Below are 23,132 nucleotides of genomic sequence, written 5' to 3'. Positions count from 1 at the left end.
TGTGATTCTTAGGCTTAGATTATGGCTGGCACACGTAAATGAGCCACGTCTATTATTTCTCTGAGGCTCTTCTAGAAATAAGCGATCTAGATATTTTATCAAGATGTAGTAAAGGAAATAAAAAAGTAAAAAAGCTGTATCTTGGACACAAAAACAGGGAGAAAGGCAGTTGAAGTCTGCTTTCCCTCTCTCTTCCCTAACCAGGTACCTATTCTAACGTAGATGTGCTTCCTTAGAATAGAGAAACAATTTCCATCTCCCTGGCATTTTGTAAGGATTTAGTGCGATGTAGCCATATCAAAACATTTTAGGAGCTGGGCATGGTGACACACACCTTTAATCCCAGCACTTGGCAGGCAGAGCCAGGTGGATTTCTGAATTCCAGGCTAGCCTGGTCTACAAAGTGAGTTTCACCACAGCCAGGGCTACATAGAAAAACCCTGTCTTGGGAAAAAAAACAAAAAACAAAACAAACAAACAAACAAACAAAAAACCTGTCATGGTCTACCGCTGCTTTCACAGTATAATGGCAGAGAGAAGGGGAACAGCTAGCCACACCTAAACCACTGGCTCTTTAGGGAGCACTCCTTCAAGGCTAGCTAGAAAGTTGCATTGTCCAAAAGGTTAGCCACAAGCCACAGGTAGTCTTTATATGGAAACTTAAGCTAATTAAATTCACAGACTTGAGCCTTCTGTGTCCCCGTGGTACTAGCTACATTTGCAGAGGCTCCCCTATTCCACGAAGGGCAGGGATGGGAACACGTGAAGCTCCATGAACAGTGTGTGATGCCCATGGTCAATATGCTTCAGGCCAGGCTTGGGAAATGAGAAGAGAAAACATTACTCTTGCCTCACTTTAAGGCTTCCCTTCTACCCAAAAGCATTATACTGCCCCCAAAGAGCAAGGCAAATGTGTCTACTAACTTGCAGTATATTCATCTTTTCCCATCCTTTCTCTCCCGGTGCGCTAGAGTTTTGTTTGTTTCAACACAGTGCTTTTTCTTCTTGCTTCATCCTTTGTGTGGCTTTCCATGAAGAATGCTAAGGATTGTGACAAAGTCAAACCATGATGAAAAGATTGTAAACTGATGTCAGAGAGTAGGAATTTTTAGACAAGAATTCATTTTTAAATACTTCAAAGATTATAGAAGGGCTTGAGTTTAATTGAGTTGGGTTGGGTTTAGTTTGTTTGGGTTTTGTTTTGTTTTAATTTTGGAATAGGATCTCACGATGTAATCTTGGTTGGCCTGGAAATCAATATATAGACCAGGATGGCCTCAGACTCACAGATATCCACCTGCTTCTGCCTCCCAAATACTGTAGCCCAGACTGGCCTTGAGTTCTTCTTGTCTTACCTCTGGGGATTGCAGACATGAACCACCATGCCTCAACTGCTATTTTCTCCACTTTATCATGGAAATTAGAGGCACAGTGTAGAAAAGTAACTTATCCAAAGATAAGTGCATAAGAGAACCAAGATTTCAACTCGAGTCTATTTTCTTAAACTGAGTCTATTTTCTCGCTATCTGATTTGATATTCTTCTGCATTTCCAGGTTTGGCTGGTTTGGGATGGATGCAGAAGAAGTGTCCAAGCCAATGCTGAATTACTTTGGAGCTGGGCTGTCAGTAGTAAGGTCTGCAGATGTTTCTAGTCACTAGTTTTTTGGGGCATTCAGAGTGTTTTCTAAGGATTTGTTTTATCTTTATTTTATGTGTATGAATGTTCTGCCTGCATGTATATGTACCACATGTGTGCCTGTCAGAGGAGAGTTTCCAGTTCCCTAATACTCAAGTGACAGATGGTTATGAGCTGACATGAGGATGCTTAGAATCAACCCCCCCCATCAAGAGCAGCCAGTGCTCTTCTCCACTGAGCCATCTCTCCAGCCCCACTTCCTAAAGCTTTTAATATCCTTACATTTTCTTTAAACCTACATTTCATAAAATTTATGTTTCCTGATTCTTAATTTTCAATGACAGACCTTATTTCCAGAACAAGAAATACCAGATGAGGGGGGTCGGGGACCCTAATTTTAGTTCTCAAGAGCTCTGAGAAACTCCGTAAAAGCCACTGAACTGCTCTGAAGTTCCATTTCAATAGCTATACTAAATAGAATACACTGCACATGAAGAAGAACCAGGATGTATTGGAGCAGTTTGCTTACCAAAGAATGCTAACTAAGTCAATAGTCTGCTCGTTTCCTCTATGCAACTGGAATGGTCATTTTTTTTTCTATTTAGTACCATAGTTCTTGCTCATACAAGAGAATATGCTCTACCCTCAGAGGATTCCTAAAACACAGGGAGTACCAAACACTATGACTTCATGCTTGTTCCATTTTAACTAAGCATTAAGGCCATACTTTTAGAGTTTTATGGTTTCAGTAAGACCGAAAAGCTAGGAGAAATATCTATGTCTGACAACTTTATGACTTAGCTTTGTTCTTACTACAGGTCTTAGAACCTTTAGTGCAGTTCTCTCTCTCTCTCTCTCTCTCTCTCTCTCTCTCTCTCTCTCTCTCTCTCTCTCTTAGTTTTTTAAGGTGAGAACTTTTTACCTTCTCACTGAAAGACAACTCTGAGTGGATCTTCTATGGCACATTGGTCCTGCCGGCTTGCTTCACCACTTTTGTGATTTGTGGTCACATTAGCTGAATCCGGCACAGCAAATCACCATCGTGGTTTTGACTAAAGGACTGCAAGTGACTAAGTGCTGGGTAGTTCTTCAAGGTGGCTAACTGGGCAAAGGGATGCCAACGCATGCCTCGGGCCTCAGATGAGAAGACGGCACTGTGCTATGGAAGGCAGTGCACAAGGCAGAATTTAGGGATGAGTGTGCCTTGAGTTTAACATGTCAGATCATGGCTGACTACAGGTAAGGGGGGCCTTTCTGAGCACTGATTCCAGCTCTTACCACCCCACTCTCCCATTCCTTTTCTTAACCCAGTTATAATTCTCTCACCTCTCACATTCTCTTTTGAGTACCGAGTTCTTTATGTCTCCTCCTCTACTTGTGTATACTGTATCAGTGAGTATGAAAATGACCTTGAATCTCCACATGGTGGAGTTTTGCCAATAAAACTCAAGCAAGAATTGGGTCACCTTAAATTCAGTCACCTTCTCTCTCTGGATTCCATTTCTATCGGCTGCTGTCAGTGCTGCGCATACTGAATAGCTTTGCCCTCAAAGACTTCAGTACTTTTTCAGTCTTCTGGGAAAGAACAGTATATCTTCCCTCCTCCAGTAATGGTGTTTTTCCCCAGCCACATTCAGGAACAGTCTCTTTGTCATTGAAATGTTGCCTTAGAGAGCAGTCCCTAGGCAATTGGGGACGAATAGCAAAGCTTATTCTAAAACTGTAAATTCTTGACACATTTGGTTAGAGGCAGTTTTATGTGTTCTATACAGTTCACATGGAATTCTGGCTTTCGGTAGTTCTAAGACAATTTCTTCACATTGTAAAATTCTAATTTAGCATGTCTAGTTTTAACTTAATGGTAAGAATTAAACGTTGGTCTGTTCAGTACATTAAGCACCATTCTCCTCCAAATTTCTGCTTTAAAAACACAAAAATTTTCCCTAAAGTTACAAATCAGTTACTTTCTCATACTCTGACACTTCTACCCAGATGACCTTGCACGGATCTCTTCTCCAAATCCTTGGTTTTTGCATCCTTAAAGAGGAGGAAATGCTAGTACCAATCTTTTAAGGTAATTTGAAAAGTAAATGTTTCGAGAGCTTTGTGTACCTAGACACATGGTTAAGACTCCTAATATAAGGTAGCTTCCAACCGCACTCACTCTCTGTTCTCTAGTAAACACTTTAGGTCATCAGCATAAGGGAAAAGCCTATAACAAATCATGGTTGGGGCTGGGGAGACGTTGCACAGTAAACTCACAGTGTATGAAGGAGCAACGCTATCTACCAGAGGACAGCAGAAGTGAAAGGGACCCTCAAAAAGCCCCTTTAAAGACACACTCCTAACACTGAACTTCTGATTAAGCTCCGTCTCTGAAAGGCTGACTGCCTCCCCACAGCAAGTAGAGCAGTCACCAAACATTGGACACAGCCTTTTCAGGACACGTAGAACCCAAACCCCTGTACTATTATATCCATGCATAGTTGCCCCTTGGGATATTTGTTGGTGTCTCAAGTTAATGTTAAAGTAGACATTGAGCTGAAGGGACTGTGCAGCTCTGTTAAGAGCTGGCTCTGCAGTGGGAGGATGCAAGGATCTCTTCCTGTAAGGCATTCGGCCCCATCTCTATTGCTCTCCTGGGTGGAATGCACCAATCTGTTATTTAATTAGTTTAACTTAATGGCTTTAATAGGTTCATTTTGAAGGGCATTGGCTGAGTGAATTTAGAGCTCATGGTAGAGTGAGGAAACAAAACATAGTTTCATTGGTTACAGAGTAATTTTATTCTCTCTCTCTCTCTCTCTCTCTCTCTCTCTCTCTCTCTCTCTCTGTGTGTGTGTGTGTGTGTGTGTGTGTGTGTGTGTGTGTGTGTGTGTGTGTATGTGTGTGTGTGTCTGTCTGTCTGTCGGTCTGTCTGTCTGTGTGCCTATATATGTATCTGTGTGTGTGTGGGGGGGGTGATGTGTCTCTGTATGTCTATGTCTGTTTGTGTGTCTGTGTATGTGTGTCCACACAAATATTCCTGTATGCATTTGGGTACACAGGTGTCATGGCGTATGTGTGGAGGTCGGAGGACAACCTCAGCTATTGATCCTTGACTTTCATCTTTCTTGAGATAAGCCCTCATAGCTGCTGCATACGCCAGGCCAGTTGGCCTGCAATGTCCCAGGCACTCTCCTGTCCCGGTGTCCTATCCTTCTGCAGGACTCTATACTCTTTCATTGTAACGTGTTCCCTCTCACATTAATTCTGAGGATTCAAACTCAGGTCCTCATTCTTGCATACCACACACTTTGCCTACTGGACCATCTCCTCAGCTCAGATGCTACTTTTCTTCTCATAATTAAAATGATCATTTCAGTCCACTGTATGGTCCAGTCTTTAAAGAACCTGTACATTTTCCCTATATAATATATACCACTCTGTTTGTTTATACAACAGGAACCACTCTGGGGCTTTGAATCAGCAGATGATTTATTTGCTTGCCTTCTTGCCTGTTTGCCTGCTTGCCTGCCTGCCTGCCTGCCTGCCTGCCTGCCTGCCTGCCTGCCTGCCTGCCTGCCTGCCTGCCTGCCTGCCTGCCTGCCTTCTTGCCTGCCTGCCTGCCTGCCTGCCTGCCTGCCTTCTTGCCTGCTTGCTTGCGTACTTGCTTGCCTAAGTCCTCACTGGGTAGTCTAGAATGGCTTTGAATTTTCTGTCCTCTTTCCTCAACTTCCAGGAAGATTTCCTTTCCTATTAAAAAATAAAATGATGTGCTATGGATTATCCAAGTGTCTGTTCTGTTTCTATCTCTTTCACCTTCTCTGGAGTGTTGGTTTTCCCCCAACCTTGGTCATTAATCTGCATTGTGAGGAAGTGCAGGCCTTTGTTCCTAGCTTTGTCTTTCATAGGGCTGTAGTCCTTTTCTCTAACTATGGACCAGGCTGGACAGCCCTACTAAAATGCCACAATACCTCCTGATCCATCTATGTGAGATGACAGGCTGAAGGCAAAATTCTAATTAGAAAAACACAACCACCTTGAATTTCCTCCTTTACAACACAAAATGTGTGCTGCATTTAATCTCATAAAATTCATTCTTTCTGTCATTTTGTTTTGAAGACAAGGTCTTGATATAGCTCATGTTGCCCTAGAATGCAAAGCCCAGACTGGTATTAAACTGTGGTCCTTCTCTGTTTGTCTCGCAAGTGCTAGGATCATAGGCACTTGTGGGTTAGGAGACATCACCTTCCTAATTTCTCCAGGAAGAATGTCCTTTATCACAAATGTGACTAAAGGTGGCCATCTCTTACAGCTGTCCAACAGGATACTGTTAAATTTTTGGCGGTTGCAATTACAATATATGAAGGATGCTTCAGGGTTGCGTTCACTTTCATTTTCACATGATTCAATGTCAAGTTTGTACTCGAACAGTAAGAAAGATGTGACCATTCACTAAAACAGGGAAACCAGGACAAAGAGCCAACCTAGGGGAAGTCTCTTGTGTTTGTTCTTTACCCTGCTGGATAAAGGACACCAAGGAGAATGGGGCATTGAAGAGACAGCAAGCTCCCCCCACCACCATGGGTGTGTGTGAAAGTAATTCCATTATCAGGACTCGATTTAAATTTTGTTTTCCCTTAAAAATTGGGTAGCTTTATACAAAAACAAAACAAAGTGATCATGTCCGGATCAATCTCACTGGAATGTGTTTTCATGCAGTGCGCTCACGTTTTTGTTCATCAAAAGTGAAATTCCGAATAACCCAGGCAGCTCGGACACCACACCACTAATGACAGAGCCTGTGAGTATTGTACGGGACAGTTTTATTTGAAACGTAAGAGAGGGATGTGTCTTAGGGTTTCTATTGCTGTGAAGAGACACTATGACCACCACAACTCATAAAAGAAAACGTTTAATTGGGGCTGGCTTATAGTTCAGAGGTTTAGTCCATTGTCATCATGGCAGGAAGCACGGCGATGTGCAGGCAGGCCTGCTCTATAGAGCTAGCCAGTAGTTCTACATCTAGATTGGCAGGCAGCAGAAAGAGATAGCAATACTGGGCCTGGCTTGAGCTTTTGACACTTCGAAGTCTGCTCCCAGTGACACATTTCCTCCAACAAAGCCACATCTATTCTGTCAAGGCCACACCTAATAGTGCCACTTCCTGTGGGCCTATAGGGACCATTGCATTCATACTACCAGAATGTAAAGACAAAACATAACTCTGACCCCCATGAGAGAAGATGCTATTTTCCATCCCTTGTGCCTATAAAAATAGTTCAGCATATTTATCAGAAGTGGGTCAGGTTTCCATGGTGATGCCCCCTTCCAATGATGAGGCTGACTTTTTTTTTTAACAATAGATCTCTATAAGGTATACGATTGCAGTTTTTCACTGAGGATCCCTTGGGGGCTTGCACAGTGAGGGATGAGAGAGTAGCTTGGGAGAAGGAGGGAGGAGGCTGGGGGGAAGACAGAAGGCAATGGGCAGAGCGAGCTAATGATCCTCACGGAGGTCATATGCCAGTAAGAAGTGAACTAGACTTGTTTTTTGGTTTTTGGTTTTTTGGTTTTTTCATTTCTGGTTTTATCTTCATCATGCTTTGCTTGCTGGCAATGACAGAAAATATACAAGGAGGCACTGTTTTGACCATAAAGAATATAAGTTGGTCTGAAATCAGTGTTAAACAGGGCCAACCTTAAAGAGACATGACATTGCCCAGCTGTCGAGGGTCCCATTGCAAAGCTTGCATGAGGGTGAGTCCACGTTGCCAGGAACCCAGTGCCAGTCCTTCAGTCCCAGCCATCCTCCCCATCTGCTAGGCTCCCTGAGCCCACACCCACAGCCACAGGCTTTGCCTCCCTGGCAGCTTCCCCACTGTACCATGATTCTGCCCCTCCCCCTCCCTTCTTCTTCTATCGACGGAGATGGCTAATACCTTCATTAAATTGACCTAAAAAGAAAGAGAGAAGAGGGATATTGATTCCTGGGCATCTTTAAAGGCTGTGTGCTTCAAGAAAAGATAATTTGGCCCTGAGAGGAAGCTCTTGTCCCTCTTACTGATCCAGGGATCTAGATGGTGCCCTGCAGCATAAATTTTCTTCAAGTTTGTCTCACAGATTTTCCTCAACTTAAAGTATCAACGTAACTTCGAAACATGGCTGGAAGTATTTTTAATTCAGTAAAACAAACAAAAAAAATGTTATTGAGGGAAAAGAGACGTTAAAATGTTTACTGATTTTATGCATTCTCCTGTAGAAAGTCTGAGTTTTTCTTGGGTCTAATTTCTTTACAGTTTATTAAAATACACCAGTGAACCATGAAATTTAAATTTATCAAATAGCTACACATTAATCTGTGGGAAATGTTTAAGTTGAAAACTGAAGGGGTGGAGTCAGGACGGCAGCTCTGAACTGCCGGAGCTCATAGGTGTCTTGTGTTTGTGTGTGTTAAGGCATGTTTGAGAGGGGAGGAAACCCTGAAAGTCTTTGTGTGGCACTGAAATTGTGTGCTGAAGGTCCTTGTATGCGGGTCTCTCTGATGACTTCCACAGGTGATCAACAGAACTGAAGACCCGCGTGCGGATTCCTCCTGGGTGGATAAACTTTCTACCACGCACCACCGCATTGTGTAAGGCGAGGCAGCTTCTCTCTCTCCTGTTGTGTTTCACGTTTTCTAAAACAGAGGGTCCAGAGAGACGTGGTGAAATTCATCTGATCCCAGGAAGAAAATGATGGTGAAACCTTGCACTTCCACCTCCTGGGGGACAGGGTTCTTTACACTCTGCTGAGATTTAGGTACAGAAGATGCCTGGAGGCATACAGTATCTGACCAGTTAGCCAGCGACAAGAGCAACCGTATTTTGTAGGACTTCAGTACCAAAAGTATAGCGGTTGCATAATGACCATGCAGTGAGTATTTAGTCTAATGAAACAGTGCACTCCATTTGATCAGCCCAGGGCTGCCACCCTTCTTTCCTTTGTGACTGTTTTATGATCCCAGGTATCTGTTGTCAGATATAATAGAACATTGTGTTCCTGTGTAAGTCCTAACCCCATGTCTCGTCATAAGCACTTCAGAGATGCCTTAAAGCAACCCATCTCACTTTAGAGTATGGAGGGTTAGTGGTTTGGCTTTTTACTTGCTTTTTTTCTCCCCCACCCCCAGGGAAACAAACTATTTAAAACACACTATAGTGTATAGCTTTCCTTCTACGCTCATGGTTGTTTGAACTTTGTGGCTGTGATAACCTCTTTGGGCCCAGGACATTGAAGTGGTCACTTGTTTTGGGCTTGCTAGCCAAACACTCTATGACTGAGCTTTACAACTGCAACCTACAGGCAGTACATAAGTCGCCTTCACAATAGGAAAGAAGCCATAGAATAAATGTTTGACTAAATTAAGTGAATTTAGTCAAAAAGACAAAAATTAATCAAGCTGCAATATATATATGAATGTTTGTAAAGAGGAAGATTTCAAGAGCAGGGGCTATAGCTCAAAGGATGTAGCGTAAGCACTTACCTAGTGTTTAAGAGGCCCAGGGATCCACCCCAAGTACTACCTAAAAAGAAATTCTAATTATCTTTTCATAGCTGTGTGTTTGGAGCCATGAAATCTTGTCTTCCTCCAAGTCAGAGGCCTGCAATGTACAGGGAATGTACAGGATCATGTACAGAGAGTTCTGGATTCTCGTGTCCTTTAAATATCCTTAAATAAAATTATTAATTGACAAGGAATTTGTTTTCAGGCTTAGGGGAGCTTTTAATTTATTTTGTGTTTTTTCAACAGAATCTTGGTATGTATGCCATACTGCTTCAAACATACAATTCTCCACTCTCTGAGATTACAGGGTTGGGGCATCATGCTTTGAAGACAGGGGTCTGGTCTACAATGGCTTCCCTCTTTTAAGTCCTTGTTTGTATGAGATAGAAGGACTGTCCTAAAAACCCTCATCTTGTCCTTCAACACCTGCCCCAAAACACTAGTCCCCATTTTATGCATGTAGGGCCCAAGGCCAAGGAGTTGGCAGTGTTTAAAATGAAACATTGCTTCTTCTCATAAAGAAAATTTTTTATACCTAAAATATTCAGATTCTTAGAGTCAATGAACACTTCTTGACAGGACTATAATCAACTCTGTCTGTGTAGTCATTCTAAACAAAAATGCATTTGTCCATAGTCTGTCTTGGTTCCATGAGGATCCCGAAACATGTGTCTGAGGGAAATTTGAAACATAATGCCCATCCACAAAGGCCTCACACATCAGTTTATTTGTACAGTGTATGACCCTCAGCAACAATCCTTTCAGCTCGTTCATAGTGATCATTTGTAGTAATGGTTCCTTATCCCCTCTGCATGGCATGTCCTTCCACCGTGACACAGTAGACGACTGAAGCTACACTTCTCTCTTCATGAGGCCAAGGCAGAGGTCTGGCTTCTGGTAAACTGCTTAAAATCGAAGAAAGCCTTACTTGTGGTTCCTTTTGTGTATCGGAAACATTTCCTCTGGCCAAAATACACAGTGGTTTTCTTTTGGTTTCTTAAAGGGGCTGCAGCCTTGCAGTAATATCTGGAATACTCTATGGATCCACATTTGTGCCAATCATTTACATCAAGGATCACAGCCAAAGAAATGACAGCATGTACGCAGGCGCTAGCCAGTATGGTGAGTGAGGAGCTTTCCTCCTGATATTCTATTAGTAGAAAAAGGAGCTATGATGAAGTCAGCACTGCTGTGTGCCTTTGTCCTTTCATTTGTAAGTGGTGAATTAGAAGGCACCAGGAATAAAGGTTGCAGCAGACATTAAAATGTTTTTATGGGATCTGTAACATACAAATGGAATCAACTATGGTCAGGATTCATTTCCACTGCTGGGATCTCAGCACGCAGTTCCCAGATTTCTAGTAAAATTCAGAGATTATGAAGAGCCCTTTGTGTCTAACATCATAACCGATGGGAAGGCATGTATTCTGTGCTTTTAAAAAGTTAAAATATAGCACATAGTATTCTTAAACCAAGTAAATGTCAAAGTATAAACCTATTCAGTCAGAGGATATTCTTTTTCAAGGACAAAGTGGTCCATCTGAAAGGGTCAGCATAATGCCTCCAGTTCTAAAGTCGGTATCTCAGAAGCAACCTGAACATTCTGTGCAACAACCCTGGGCAAGCTGAAAGGGAGATGAGAGTGTGTAGGGGGTCTTGTAATCCCATGGAAGCATGGCATACTTAAGGAAGCAAGAAAGAGAAAGTGAACTTCTGGGTCATGTGATGTAGAAAATCAATGTGACTGGCTGACTAGATAAGAGAGAAATGTGAAACGTGGGACTCCTAGGAAGCAGATAAGACAGGAAAGTCACAAGCTCAAGGCCAGTTGAGTGCCCACTGGGAGAACTTGAGTTATTGTTGAGGTTTGAACTGACTGACGATCTTGAGGCTGCTGGCTCCTTTCCTTCTTTCTGTACTTGGCTCCATGTGCAATTCTAGAACCTTCTACTGATCTCCTTTATTTTAAGTTTTTTGTGTAAATTCTTTTTTAGATTTGGGTTTTTTTTTTCTTTTTAAGAGATAATAACTAAAGGAAAATTTAATCAAAGGAAGGAGGGAAAAATAAAAATTAGGAAAAACCAGAGTCAAAAGTGAGTTTGACAACTCTGTGGAACACTTGTACACTTGCTTGAAATAAGCCATGGCTCTCATGGCCACAAGGGAAATGAATTCAGGGCCACAAGTCCCAGAAGTCAGAGAACACAGATAAAAACAATTGACTATTCAGGAAGAAAGCCCCTCCTAGTCCTGGGACATAATAAACAATGCCCACAACTGTCTTTTACTGTCAATAGACAATGAGTTTTTAGGTGTTGTTCTTAGAACTCTGACAGTATGACACAGTCTGACGGGAGCAAACTTTATTCCAGTTTGTTAAACAATAATCCTCAGCGGGCATTACTCTGTCATGTTTAACTGCACATCTGTATCATGCACTCTGTTCTAAAGTCTTTTGCAGAAACCAGTTGGTTGGCTCCTATGGCAACTGACACCATTTGCTATTACCATTTCCCAGCTGAAAACTATAAAATCAGAGAGCTATTAGGCAGGTTTCTCGAGTCACACGTCAGTGAGGAAGGACTCACCTTTGTGGTCTGTGCTTTTCAAGTTATGATATCCTTCTGTGGATAGATGGGTGGATTTTATTTCTACGATCTACAATGTTGTTTCACATTTAGAAGAAGAGATAGTCATGCCATTCAAATCTTCATCCGTGAGCACACCACTCATCCTTGTCAAAACTGTGGATGAGAGAACCGTTGACTACAAGGTAGATTTTCTAGCCAGGCTCCTGCAGTGCACCCATCTGGGTGGCACAGTGCCATCTGCTCAGGCTGTCAGTGATATTAGGGTCTCCAGGATGAGCCACCATTGTGTGTCATTACCCTTCCCTGCCTTGCAGCTAGTTCGTTGAAAACTGTCTTTGGAATAACTTCCAGCACTTTCTGACCTCCAGCTCAGCTGTGATCTGCAGTAGAAGTGCTGATCTCTGAGTGGATCGACAGACCTCAGAGTCTGGCAATACACTAGTGCCCATTTTTAATCCATGTTCTCCCCTCTGGTCTATATCAAGATTTACCACAGTTGCTGAGGTCCATAGCAAAAAGAGGGCTGGATGCCTAGTCCTTCTTAAAAGGCAACTTGACATCATAGTCAGATACTAGTCACTGTTTCTTACTGAGATTTCCAGGGTTATAGGAAAAGTAGCCTGACAGAGTCTCGCTGTAGTTAACTCACTTAACATTTCTAGATTTTAAATCTGTTTATTAAAATTTGAAACAACCAGCGCATTGGAGATTTAGAATAACTAGGTATGATGAATGGTCCTGCACATTTAAGGTCAGTGGGTTCTGTGAGTTTGTTTTATGTCCAGAAATTAAAATCTGTTGAGGTAGCTAATATGACGTTTGCATTTGGCCATCCACGTTTGCAGATTTAGACTACGTTTTTGCACACTCCAGCGGCATCTTTCTTACATCCACAGTCTACTTTGTGGCCTACTGTGTAGCCATGAAAAATAGGCCAAAGCTGTATCCAGAGGCAGTCTTACCAGGTAAGAAAGAATATTAACTACAAAATCTTATTATTCTGAGTTAAGTGCCAGTTCCACTAAATGAACTTGAATAATCATTAGAGGGTGAGGAAGGGGAAGAAAGAGACAATCTCGGCGGTGGGGACGGAGGTAGGAGGAGAGAGAGAGAAAGAGAAAGAAAAAAAGAGATAGCTGTCTTAAGTGTCCTGGCTCAGTTCACTATAAAGTATGAAGCACTGAGAAAAACCCAGATACATATGTAGCAGAGGATGGCCTTATCTGACATCAATGGGAGGGGAAAGAGCCTTGATGCCCCAGCATAGGAGGATGCTACGGGGGTGAGGCGGAAGTGGGTGAGTGGGTGGAGGAGCAACCTCATAGAAGCAAAGGGGATGGGGGAGGGGGACCAGATGGGGGATTGTGGAGAGGTAACCAGGAAGGGGAATATTTGAAATTTGAAATTTGAAATCTAAATGGTTAAAATGATTAATAAAACAAGAAACTGTACATATGTTATATTACTATAGAACCTAAATTGCAAAAACATTAATTTTGATGTTTGTTGTGTTAAAGTCTCTTCTATTGGGGTCATCAGTCTTTACTATTTTTTTTCCTACCATTTTAAGATTAGTGTTGCAAGCCAGCTCCCTGAGCCTGTATTTACAATAAAAGAAGTATCAACAAATAAAGAGTCTGAAGTCACTTAGAAAAGTAGTTTATCCAAAAAGTTCAAAAGAAAGAAAAAGTTCCTGGAGCCTTAATAGAAAGTGTGTTTTGAGTCATAATCCTTTAGTCATTGACTGTTGTAATAACAGTTTCTCATTAAAGAGTTCAGCATAGTTCAATGTGGAGTGTGTATTCACAAGAGAATATTTTTACATAAAGCATCTGATTATTTTGAGTGTCTGGTTGATTAGCAACAGTAGAGTATTTATTGAACATCTGGCTAACGCACTGCAGATTACTTAGCTTGGGTTTTCACTTAAAGGATGGGCTTCTGTCCTCCCCCACCTGTCCCAACCTCACAGGATGTCTGATCTGATACTTTCTAGGCCTGTCCGCCTCCCTCAGTCCCTCCCTCAGCTCCTCCTTAACATCTACAAAGGGAATAATTCATCATCTCCCTCACAGCAGCCTAGAACAGAGGAATCACTCACCTTCTAAAGGGACCACAAAGCATAGTTCAAAACTCCAGAGGGGCCAGCGTTGTTTATAAGAATGCTTTTATACGTGTGCTTTCATAGTCCCTGCTGTAGGAGGCGTAGGAGGTCCTCAGTAGAGGACCACGTGCCTCCCACATATGCTCCCTGTGTTCCAGGCTTCCTGTCAGGGGTGCTGTGGGCCATCGCCACCTGCTGCTGGTTCATAGCCAACCACTCACTAAGCGCTGTGATCAGCTTCCCGATCATCACTGCTGTAAGTGGCCGGTTTCCTGGATTGTTCTTACGCTAAAAATAGATAAGCTGACACTCTTGAGTTGGCATGTGCTTGGTTGCTAAGGAGCCAACATTTATAACCTCTTTTTAATAGGTTTGCAGATACCCAATCTTTTACATCCCTGAAGTGTTTCCTTTGGTCATTTTACCTAATGACATCTGGAATATATTATAATTTTCTATTCCTGACTCTCTCGGGTTCATTTGTGTGATACTATATAAAAATATAATGTGAGACAAAAGTTCTTCAAACTCCTCTTGGCACTCACTCTATGTCCCTGGGTTGAGGAAGTTTTCAAATGGCATTAATAATAATAATAATAATAATAATAATAATAATAAGGACTGCTGTCTGAGTCTGTGGGTTTGGAGGGCTTAATTACATGAAACAGAGGTAACAGCAAAAACCAAAATGCTTATTTTGACATAACATAAGTAATGCTAAAGTCACTTCAAAGCCACTTTGAAGATGAAGAAGTTGAGGCATCAGCGAGAGTGCTGCCTGAATCACAGAACTGGTGGAAACCAGAACTTCCAAGAATAGCTTGGAAGTTCCCACAGCTCCTGTGGACCCCCAGGTCATCATAACCTTAGACAGTCTCCAGTCTATAGCTACATATAAAAATAAAACCATGTAAGCAATGGGAGTTCCTGGAGGCAATGACAAGAGTGAAAAAAGTATAATCACACACACACACACACACACACACACACACACACTTGTAGTATAGTATATAAATGGGCATTTTCTTCTTTAAGAATCTTATCATTATTATTTTTAATTATGTTTATGCTTATGTGCCTATGTGTGGGCATGTGTAATGGAGTCCAGATCCCCCGGGAGCTGGAGTTGCAAGCAGTTGTGAGCCATGCAACATAGATGTTGGGAACAGAGCTTGGGTCCTCTGCAAGAGCGATCAGGACCCCTACCTGTCAAGCCTCCACCCTAGTGTTCCTCTCTTCTGACCAGTTTGTTCTCCTGATTCCTAAATAGTCATCACAGACATTCCTTCTTTAAGTCATTTTAGTAGCGTACCTGTGTAAACCTAAAAGAATTAAACCTTGACTAGTCTAAAACAGATTTCACAAAGGCTTGATGTGGGTTTCAAAGAGTATTTTGTTTGTTTCCAAGACAGTGTCTTTGTAGCCCAAGCTGGTCTCAAATTTAAAATCCTCCAGAATGTTAGACGTCACAATCATGTCTCACCAAGCCTGGCTCACACAGCATTCTTTGGATTGTTCTATATTCATTAAATAACCTGCAAACAAAACTAAATTCAAATAAAATCTAAGTGATTTTTTGTTGTTGTTGTTGTTTAAACAACCTGCATGTTGGCATGAAACGGAAATGCCTAACTCTGCAAGTCTCAATAAATTTTTTATTAGACCCAAAGTCTTTATGCAAGGAAGAAGGAGAGAGAGGAGGAGGAGGAAGGAAGACCCCATTTCTCAGTTCATGGACCCCCTCACATGTATTATTTTCCTAAAGGAAAACAGTTCAAGCATCCCAAGCTGTTGCAGCTGCTGTGGAATGGTCTCTCTCTCCACAGCTCTCCTTTGCCTGGGATGTACATTACATATTACATTACATTACATTACATATTACATTACATTGGCATCACTTCCTAAAGCCACATATATCTTCATAACAATGCTCGGAGCATGAATAAAGGGGTAATTTAAAAAGTCACCAGGTAGGAAGCTTCCAAGACCAGTGCCACCTTATGGTCCTTTCTTCTCTGGAGAGAAATGCATTTTCAGAATGAAGCTGATAAAGATTCCTGAGCAACCGGCGTAATATTGATGTTTCCGCCCACCCTTACAAGGCGCGTGCTTCTCATTTGAGTTGGATTCCTGGGATCAGCACTTTGCAAATCTGATATAAGGTGGTTCCTTTGACCTAATTCTCTGGCCCCTTTGATGCTGACTTCGCAGATGGTGATAAATGGAAAACAAGGCATTTTTATTACTTCCCTCACATGCTAGAAGCAGTGGAATCAAACTTTATTGGGCCAGCCCTGTAGACAGTGGGAGTAGTGCCGGGAGAGAGAACATTGTGGAATTGTTTATTGAAGCTCTTCCAAAGTCCCTGCAGGGTTTGAAGAGGAGTCATTAAAATTCTGCCCTCATATGTCTTCCTCACCGACATCACAGCTAAGCCAGCTCCACGGCTTTCCTTGCTGGTGAAAAACACTCATACCAGATCTGAACAGCTTCACATTTTCAAATTGTAGAAATGTGCCTTTTCTTGTTTCTTCTCATTTCCCATTTTGTATACTTTTTTCACTCTTGTCCTTGCCTCCAGGAACTCCCATTGCTTGCTTACATGGTTTTATTTTTATATATAGCTACCTTTAGCATCCCTTCCAGTTTAGTGTTAGACACAGTTGATTGGTCTACGTGGGGGCCTGGTACTGCCATTCTCTCTCAGAGATGCCCTTGCTTCATTTAAGAGATCAGATCATGTAGCTAATGCTGAGAAAATATAAGGTATATTCATATACTTTATTCTATCAATCTCTTTATATGTATCCCAGAAGTGCATCAAGAGAAAAATAAGGTATTTGTTTATTTTAAAAGAGGAAAGTTATTTCTCTTCTGTCTTTTGGTTTGTTGTTTGGGTTTTTGTTTTGTTTTGTTGTTTTGTTTTTGTTTCCACACACTGTACCACTGAGGTATAGCCCCTTCCCTTTCAAATATTACTACCTTTTTAGACAGTTTTGCTAAGCTAGCCAGGCTGTCTTTAAACTCAGTCTTTAACCCTGGCAAGCCTTCAGTTTTTAGTACTCCTGTTTCAGGTATCCAGGACTACATACCCACACTACAAGGCCTGACTAAAATAGTTTATCATAAGCATATTGCATTAAAAAATTGTTTAATGTGATAAAATATTAAAGCATCATCAAAATAATAGCAATAATAACTATGAAGACAAAACAGAAAAAAGAAAGGAAAAAGAAAAAAAGAAATCTGTCTTATTTAAGGATGTTACTTTGATTCTTGGATCAATGTGGAACTATAGTTTAGATTATAGGGTTCCTCCCCCACCCCCCAAAAATTATGTTGCTTGTAGCTTACGGTATTTTTCTAGGGTGCAGTTATATTTTTAAAAAATCCAGTAGAATTAAAGGTTTTTTTTTTTAAAATATAAGGGTCCTGGACTTATTGCTGCACTTTGGGGGATCTTCGTTTTCAAGGAAATACAGGTAAGGATGAAGAAATGATTGCTGTCCCCAATCTCAGTCTCCTCTAGGAAATTAAGAATTTTGGATAGATGCTTAAATGCAAAGGGTTAGCAGACCCCATGAGAACACCATTCTGCTGCTACGAGATAGGATGAGGCTTAGCAAAGTGCTCCCGTAGTCGGGCATACAGCACTTAATAACTGAAGGCTCGGATTTTAAATGTAACTGTATCAACTTACAGCTTCTTCTCTAATTCACCAAGTGTTGCAGTAAATCTCCAACACCCAAAAAAAAAAAAAAAAAAAAAAAAAAAAAAGCCCTTACAAAAAACACACAATATTGTAAAAATTTTACAATATTTAAAAGCTGCAGGCCTAGATTGGGCAGATCTACCACTTCACTACTCTGTTCCCCAGCTATGAGATCCCTTGCTACTGTGGCTTCTCCAGGCCACGTGGTTCTGCTCCATCTTCCTTCCACCTCCTCTTCCTCCATCTTCCTCCTCTCCCTTCCCTCTCTTCCCTCACTCTCTAAAACCTCCAGCCCCACCTTTCCCTTCCACTGTCCAATCACAGGCTCTAGCCTTTATTTGACCAGTTAAAATGGAAAGAAGATTCACATGGAATCACCTGAGTACATGATCCACTCACTCCTCATCGGGGCAGCCCCTCTTGAGGAAACAGAATTAGCATCAGAATACAAACAACATCAGGATAACCCACAGCAACCAAGTTCATCTGGAGAGCCCATGCATACATGCCTTCTTTAAACAAATTTACTGAGTGCCTGTTCTGACCTAGTACTAGTAGCTAAGTTAAGACTTCTGAAAACTAACGATTTTAGGGAGACCTAAAGCCCTAGTGTGGGACTCACATACATGGAAATGTGTGCAACAGAAGCTGGGCCCCACCTGGCAGCTCTGGGTGCTGTACTTCACTAGTAGAGAATTAGACATAGTCTCTAGTATTGAGGCTCCCAGCAAGTCAGACAACTTACCTGGCCTAAACCCACCTTACAGAGCCCTGATCAAAGACAAATTAATGTGCTCTAACCTGATTCTTTATTAAGTAGCAAAAAGAGTAATGTAATATTTAGGTCTTTGAATTACATGTTAAGGGTAGTTACTAACTCTTAGAAATAGTTTTTTAATTTACTTTTGCATTTATTTATGTACGTGTGTGTCAGTATGTGGGTATTTGCATGCAGAAGCCAGAAGACGGTGTAGGATCCCTCCCACCCCACCCCAGCTAGAGTTCAGGCAGTTGTAAGCTGCCCCTTGTGGAGACACTGGGAACACTGGGATACACTGGAAGAGCAGCAAGCTCTGATAACAACTGAGCCATCTCTCCAGCCCCAAGCATGACTAATCCTGATAAGGGCTGTGAATTTAAAAGCACAGTCCCTTAGCAGCATCCACACCTTCTCCCTTCTGGGTACTGTTTCCATTGTGTCTGGGGTGTGCTGCACAAATTTGCCTCTGCCCCGTGAACTTGTCACAACTGAAGCCCAGAACTCCTAAGGAACTGTCAGGAAAAGATGACGAATGAGGACAGGAAAACTCAGTGTGCTGAGAGAGTCCTACTGTGTGGTTAGGAGAGCTAGCCTCACGTACAGTCGTCAATTTGGCCTCTTCTGCTTGACTCTGATTCACCACGGGGCAACCACACTAGGCACTCCTTCCTGCTCTTCCCTCACACCAGACCTGGACAAAGGGCAGTGAAGAGGGAACCCTTCCCTTAGCTTTAAATCTTACATGATCCACCCACCACTAGGTTTTCACTCATACTTCATTGGCCAGGCACTCGAGGGGAGGTGCTCACAAATGCAGCTCTCCGCTCTGCTGAGGCTCACTGACGAGCAGCACCCAGCCTTCACAGATTCACTCCTCACAATAAGTCACTCGGTTCTCTCCAGAGACACAGCATGCTATCTCCAGTCTTCCTCCCCGTTTGCCCCTCTCTTAAGTAATTTTTAGGTTACCTGTCTGGGTGAGCCGGATGTAATCAGGGTTTTGGCGAGAGGAGGGCGGCCACCTGCATTTTCCCTGCAGAGGCCGAAGGCTGCATGTCTACGTTCCTATCTCCCCCACCCCAGTCGACCTCTCAGAATCTCTGTGTGCTCATTACATGACTATAATTAAATCATGGCATTTCTAAGAAAATGGCCAATAGCATTCTATGATTTCTGTATTGGATGACCTATAACTTAGGAAGGAGACTAGTTCTGTTGGAAAAGTGCTCAACTTGAAGCCTGGGGACCAGAGTTCAGTCCCAGAATCCAGACTCAAATAAAAGTCCAGGTGTGGTGGTACACACTTGTAATCCAAGTGCTGGGGAGGCAAAGAAAGGAGGGTCCCCGGGACTCCCTGGCTACCCAGGCTAGTCTACTAGGTGACAAGGCCACTGAGGTAGAATGAGTATTTAGAATTAGGCATTATTCTGGTTTTGGAGTATACAGATCTTGCCTTACAGTATACAGAGTCTATCTGTACAAAGGGGCGAGTGAGTACCTACTAGCTATCATTCAGGAAGAACAGCCAAGACAAAGAGGGCTCTGGGAACCATTCTATGTGAAAAATGGCTGAAGGGGATAAGATATTGTCCAGAAAGTATGCTCAGGCATAGAGGATTGTTGTCTCTCGGTGTTTGAGGGTTTAATCTCAGGAGGGAGCTATTGAAATCGATCTGTGTATACCCCTAAAGACAGATCTCATGGAAATGAAATATGTCTGCTTACGGCAGGAAGGTATTTCTTTGAGACTCAGACCGTGACGGAGCTGCATTAGAATGAGGCTATCCATGTCTTCCATCTTTAACACGAGTGCCCATACATAGTAGCAGAAGCTAATCTTCTTCGATCTTCTCTTTGTTTCTTCAGACCCATCTCCATCATACCATTGGTGTTCCATCTTCTTTCTCAAAGACTAGGGCTGCCTCCTTGGCCTCCATACATTCATTCTGGTCCTCCTAGCTGTTTCACATCCTCCACACGTACACACGTGCGAACGCACATGCACACACAAGTGTAAACTTTCTAGAATGCAAATCTAAAATTTCAACACCTACATCTTCCTGTTTCTTTAATACCTCATTGCTCAAAAAAGTAAGACCTATAGGCTCTTGAATACTCATCCAGCCATTCACCCCCATCCCCACTGTCTTAGTTAGGATGTTATTGCTCCGAAGAAACACCATGACCACAGCAAAGGAAAACCTTTAACTGGGGATGGTTCGTAGTTCAGAGGCTTAGTCCATTATCAGCATGGTGAGAAGCATAGTGGCATACAAGCAGACACGGTGCTGGAGAGAAGCTGAGACTTCGACATCTGGGTCTACAGGCAGCAGGAAGGAGACTGCCACACTGAGTGTGGCTTGAGCATCTGAGACCTCAAGACGCACCCACAGAGATACTTTTCCCTCAGTGAAGCCACACCTACTCCAGCAAGGCCACACCTCCTACTAGTGTCGCTCCCTATGGGCCCATGGGAGCCATTCATTCAAACCACCACACACTCACCTTCATGCTTCAGGCATACTGAAACCACCCCGGGAAACAGCCATGCTTCCTAAGAACAACAGCCTTTGCACATAACAGTCTTTCCTCCAGGAATCTCCACTTGCTTCTCCCACTTTCTTGGGCAACACCTAAGGGTTGGAAGCCCAGCTCTACTCTCCAAACCAGCTCCATGAAGAGTCCAGGAACACATGCACAAATAGCATGGTGATGCTTGTTAAAAGCCCTCGCCTGTCTTCGTCTGTAACGTCCCTTTCCTTCATTTCCCAGGGCGTGCGTTGAGAGTGCTCACATATGTTTATTCAGTGGATGAATTAGTAAGACTATTACAGATTTTCTTAGGAGATTCGTTGATTGTCAGGAGAGGACAAAGAAGAAAAAAGGAGAGAGAGAGAGAGAGAGAGAGAGAGAGAGAGAGAGAGAGAGAGAGAGAATACCAATAGCCAGAGCATATGATGCAGTAAAGATCCATGATCCATGACAGTCTTTTTAAAATATACATGTTGTAAATTTAAATTCGATTCAAGTTTTATTCAATGCAACCTTTCTTGTTTTTATTACTCAGGGTCTCCGAAACTACTTACTGTTGGTGCTTGCTTTCTGCATCATCTTGACTGGGGCCTTGTGCACTGCTTTTTCTAAAATGTAGTTATTCACAGCAAGAGCAGCACATGGCAGCCGCGGCTAGGAGAAAGCCTCTGCCGCACAAGCTAACACTGCGGACAGCTAAGCTGCAGAGCAGTGGAGCTCTGGCACTCTGGGAATGAATGAATGGATAAATGACTGTTTACTCCACAAATGTGAGAATGAAGACAGAGACCATGTTTCAGTTCAGCATGTATGAAAACTCCTTCCAATGAGCTGTTAACGAAGGCAGGACCTCGCTGGCTGGCTCAGAGGCATGCTGGATCATCCTGTCTGGTGGTGCTGGCTTCATCAGGGTCTACTTAATATTATAATCCAGAATAGGGCGGAGTTTGTACAAAGGAAATTACCATCCAAATTTATAATTTATTAATAAAGAGGAACAAAAATAGATACTTTCTTGACTGAGGGAAGGAACACAGGCATACCTTGTGGAATACAACTTCAAAGTTATCGGCCCCTTTGCTAGAAAAAGCAAGTGTCATAGTTGATACCTGAATGTTTAAAAGGCCAGTTCATTATTTTTAGCCAAAAATTATTGCTTTAATATTGCTCAGCTCTTAACATTGCCCGCCCTTTTTAGCTGAAAATGTTTTGATAATTATTCCAAATAAAACCGATCCTCAGAGAGCACGTCACCACCACTCTATGTACGTTCACAGGCGCACATACTTGTGTTCATGGTTCCAGATTTGGACACGTTCTAGGGTTGCTAAAAGTTTTAGTTCATCACACTCAATTTGAAGGAAGCAAATTTGTTTGACCGCACAACTATTTTTGTCCTTAAACACAGTTACTTTAAAAAATTATTTTAACTGGAAGTGTTTGCTTTGATCCTATTTTAACTGATTTCCAGGAGACAAAAGAATGTAGCAAGTACATTGATTTGATTCTTTAAGGAAAAAAACCTGCAAGCACACTGCTTGCTTCCATGCTCTCTGCACCCTTAATATAATAACAGTGTTTAGCTGTGTCTTTTACCTGTTCCCTCCTGGTATTGCAATACTTAGGTGTGCCGGAGCAACAGAATAGCATCCTGTACCTGCCTGGGCATAAACCTCAGATGCTCCTGAGTTATGTGGCTTTGGACCTGAGCTCTGGGCATGGCACGCTTCCGGTGAAAGGGGGTTAATGATAGGATGTGTCCTTTGCCTAATGTCTCCTTGCCCGACAAGCACTCTAACCTTCTTTGCTATTGTTACTACATGTTAATCAAGAGGAAACAAAGTTTACAGATAGGAAAAACTTACAACTTATGAAAACTACTGGACTCAACCACCCTTAACCCAATTATACTTTGTCTGGCCAAATCAGAAACATCCCTGGAGTCCCTTCTAATCATTGAATTGCTCAAACAAATAATATTTGATAATAATGTCTTTTATCTATTTCAGTTTTTACTTGAAATGTCATTAAATTGTGATAATATGACAACTTCTGAATAAACTTATGGCCAAAAAAAAAAAAGCTACTTTTTTCTTCTTTAGATATATTTTAGAATTTCACGGTGGGCAGCCTTTAATTGTTCTTTGTAAAGTTGCTAATTTTAAATAGGAAGTAAGGAAATTGCAGGGAAAAAAAACAAAAAAAGAAAAAATGGGGCCCTTATTCTACCCCCCCCCCCCCAAGCAATCCAAGCAATGCCTACAATGT

General features: G+C 42.2%; 1 protein-coding gene across 12 annotated transcripts in view; it reads left to right on the top strand.

Moving 5' to 3' along the window:
• Tmem144 (transmembrane protein 144) overlaps positions 1-22,929 on the top strand; it is a 41,855-nt gene extending 18,926 nt beyond the window's left edge. For 10 of the 12 annotated variants that reach the window (XM_034501407.2, XM_076932558.1, XM_076932560.1 and 7 more), the window contains 8 exons: positions 1,555-1,635; positions 6,342-6,423; positions 8,177-8,253; positions 10,169-10,287; positions 12,602-12,721; positions 14,019-14,116; positions 17,289-17,342; positions 21,400-22,929. In XM_034501407.2, the coding sequence (XP_034357298.1) occupies positions 1,555-1,635; positions 6,342-6,423; positions 8,177-8,253; positions 10,169-10,287; positions 12,602-12,721; positions 14,019-14,116; positions 17,289-17,342; positions 21,400-21,483 (715 nt within the window). In that variant the 3' untranslated portion in view covers positions 21,484-22,929. Of the gene's footprint in view, positions 1-1,554; positions 1,636-6,341; positions 6,424-8,176; positions 8,254-10,168; positions 10,288-12,601; positions 12,722-14,018; positions 14,117-17,288; positions 17,343-21,399 lie in introns of those variants that run through there. The other 2 variants (XM_076932556.1, XM_076932562.1) reach the window with 2 other exon arrangements.
• Positions 22,930-23,132: the final 203 nt, after the last annotated feature.

The sequence above is a fragment of the Arvicanthis niloticus genome, chromosome 4 (genome assembly GCF_011762505.2).
Source record: "Arvicanthis niloticus isolate mArvNil1 chromosome 4, mArvNil1.pat.X, whole genome shotgun sequence".
Classification (NCBI taxonomy): domain Eukaryota; kingdom Metazoa; phylum Chordata; class Mammalia; order Rodentia; family Muridae; genus Arvicanthis; species Arvicanthis niloticus.
This window is presented reverse-complemented; position numbering and strand designations above follow the sequence as displayed.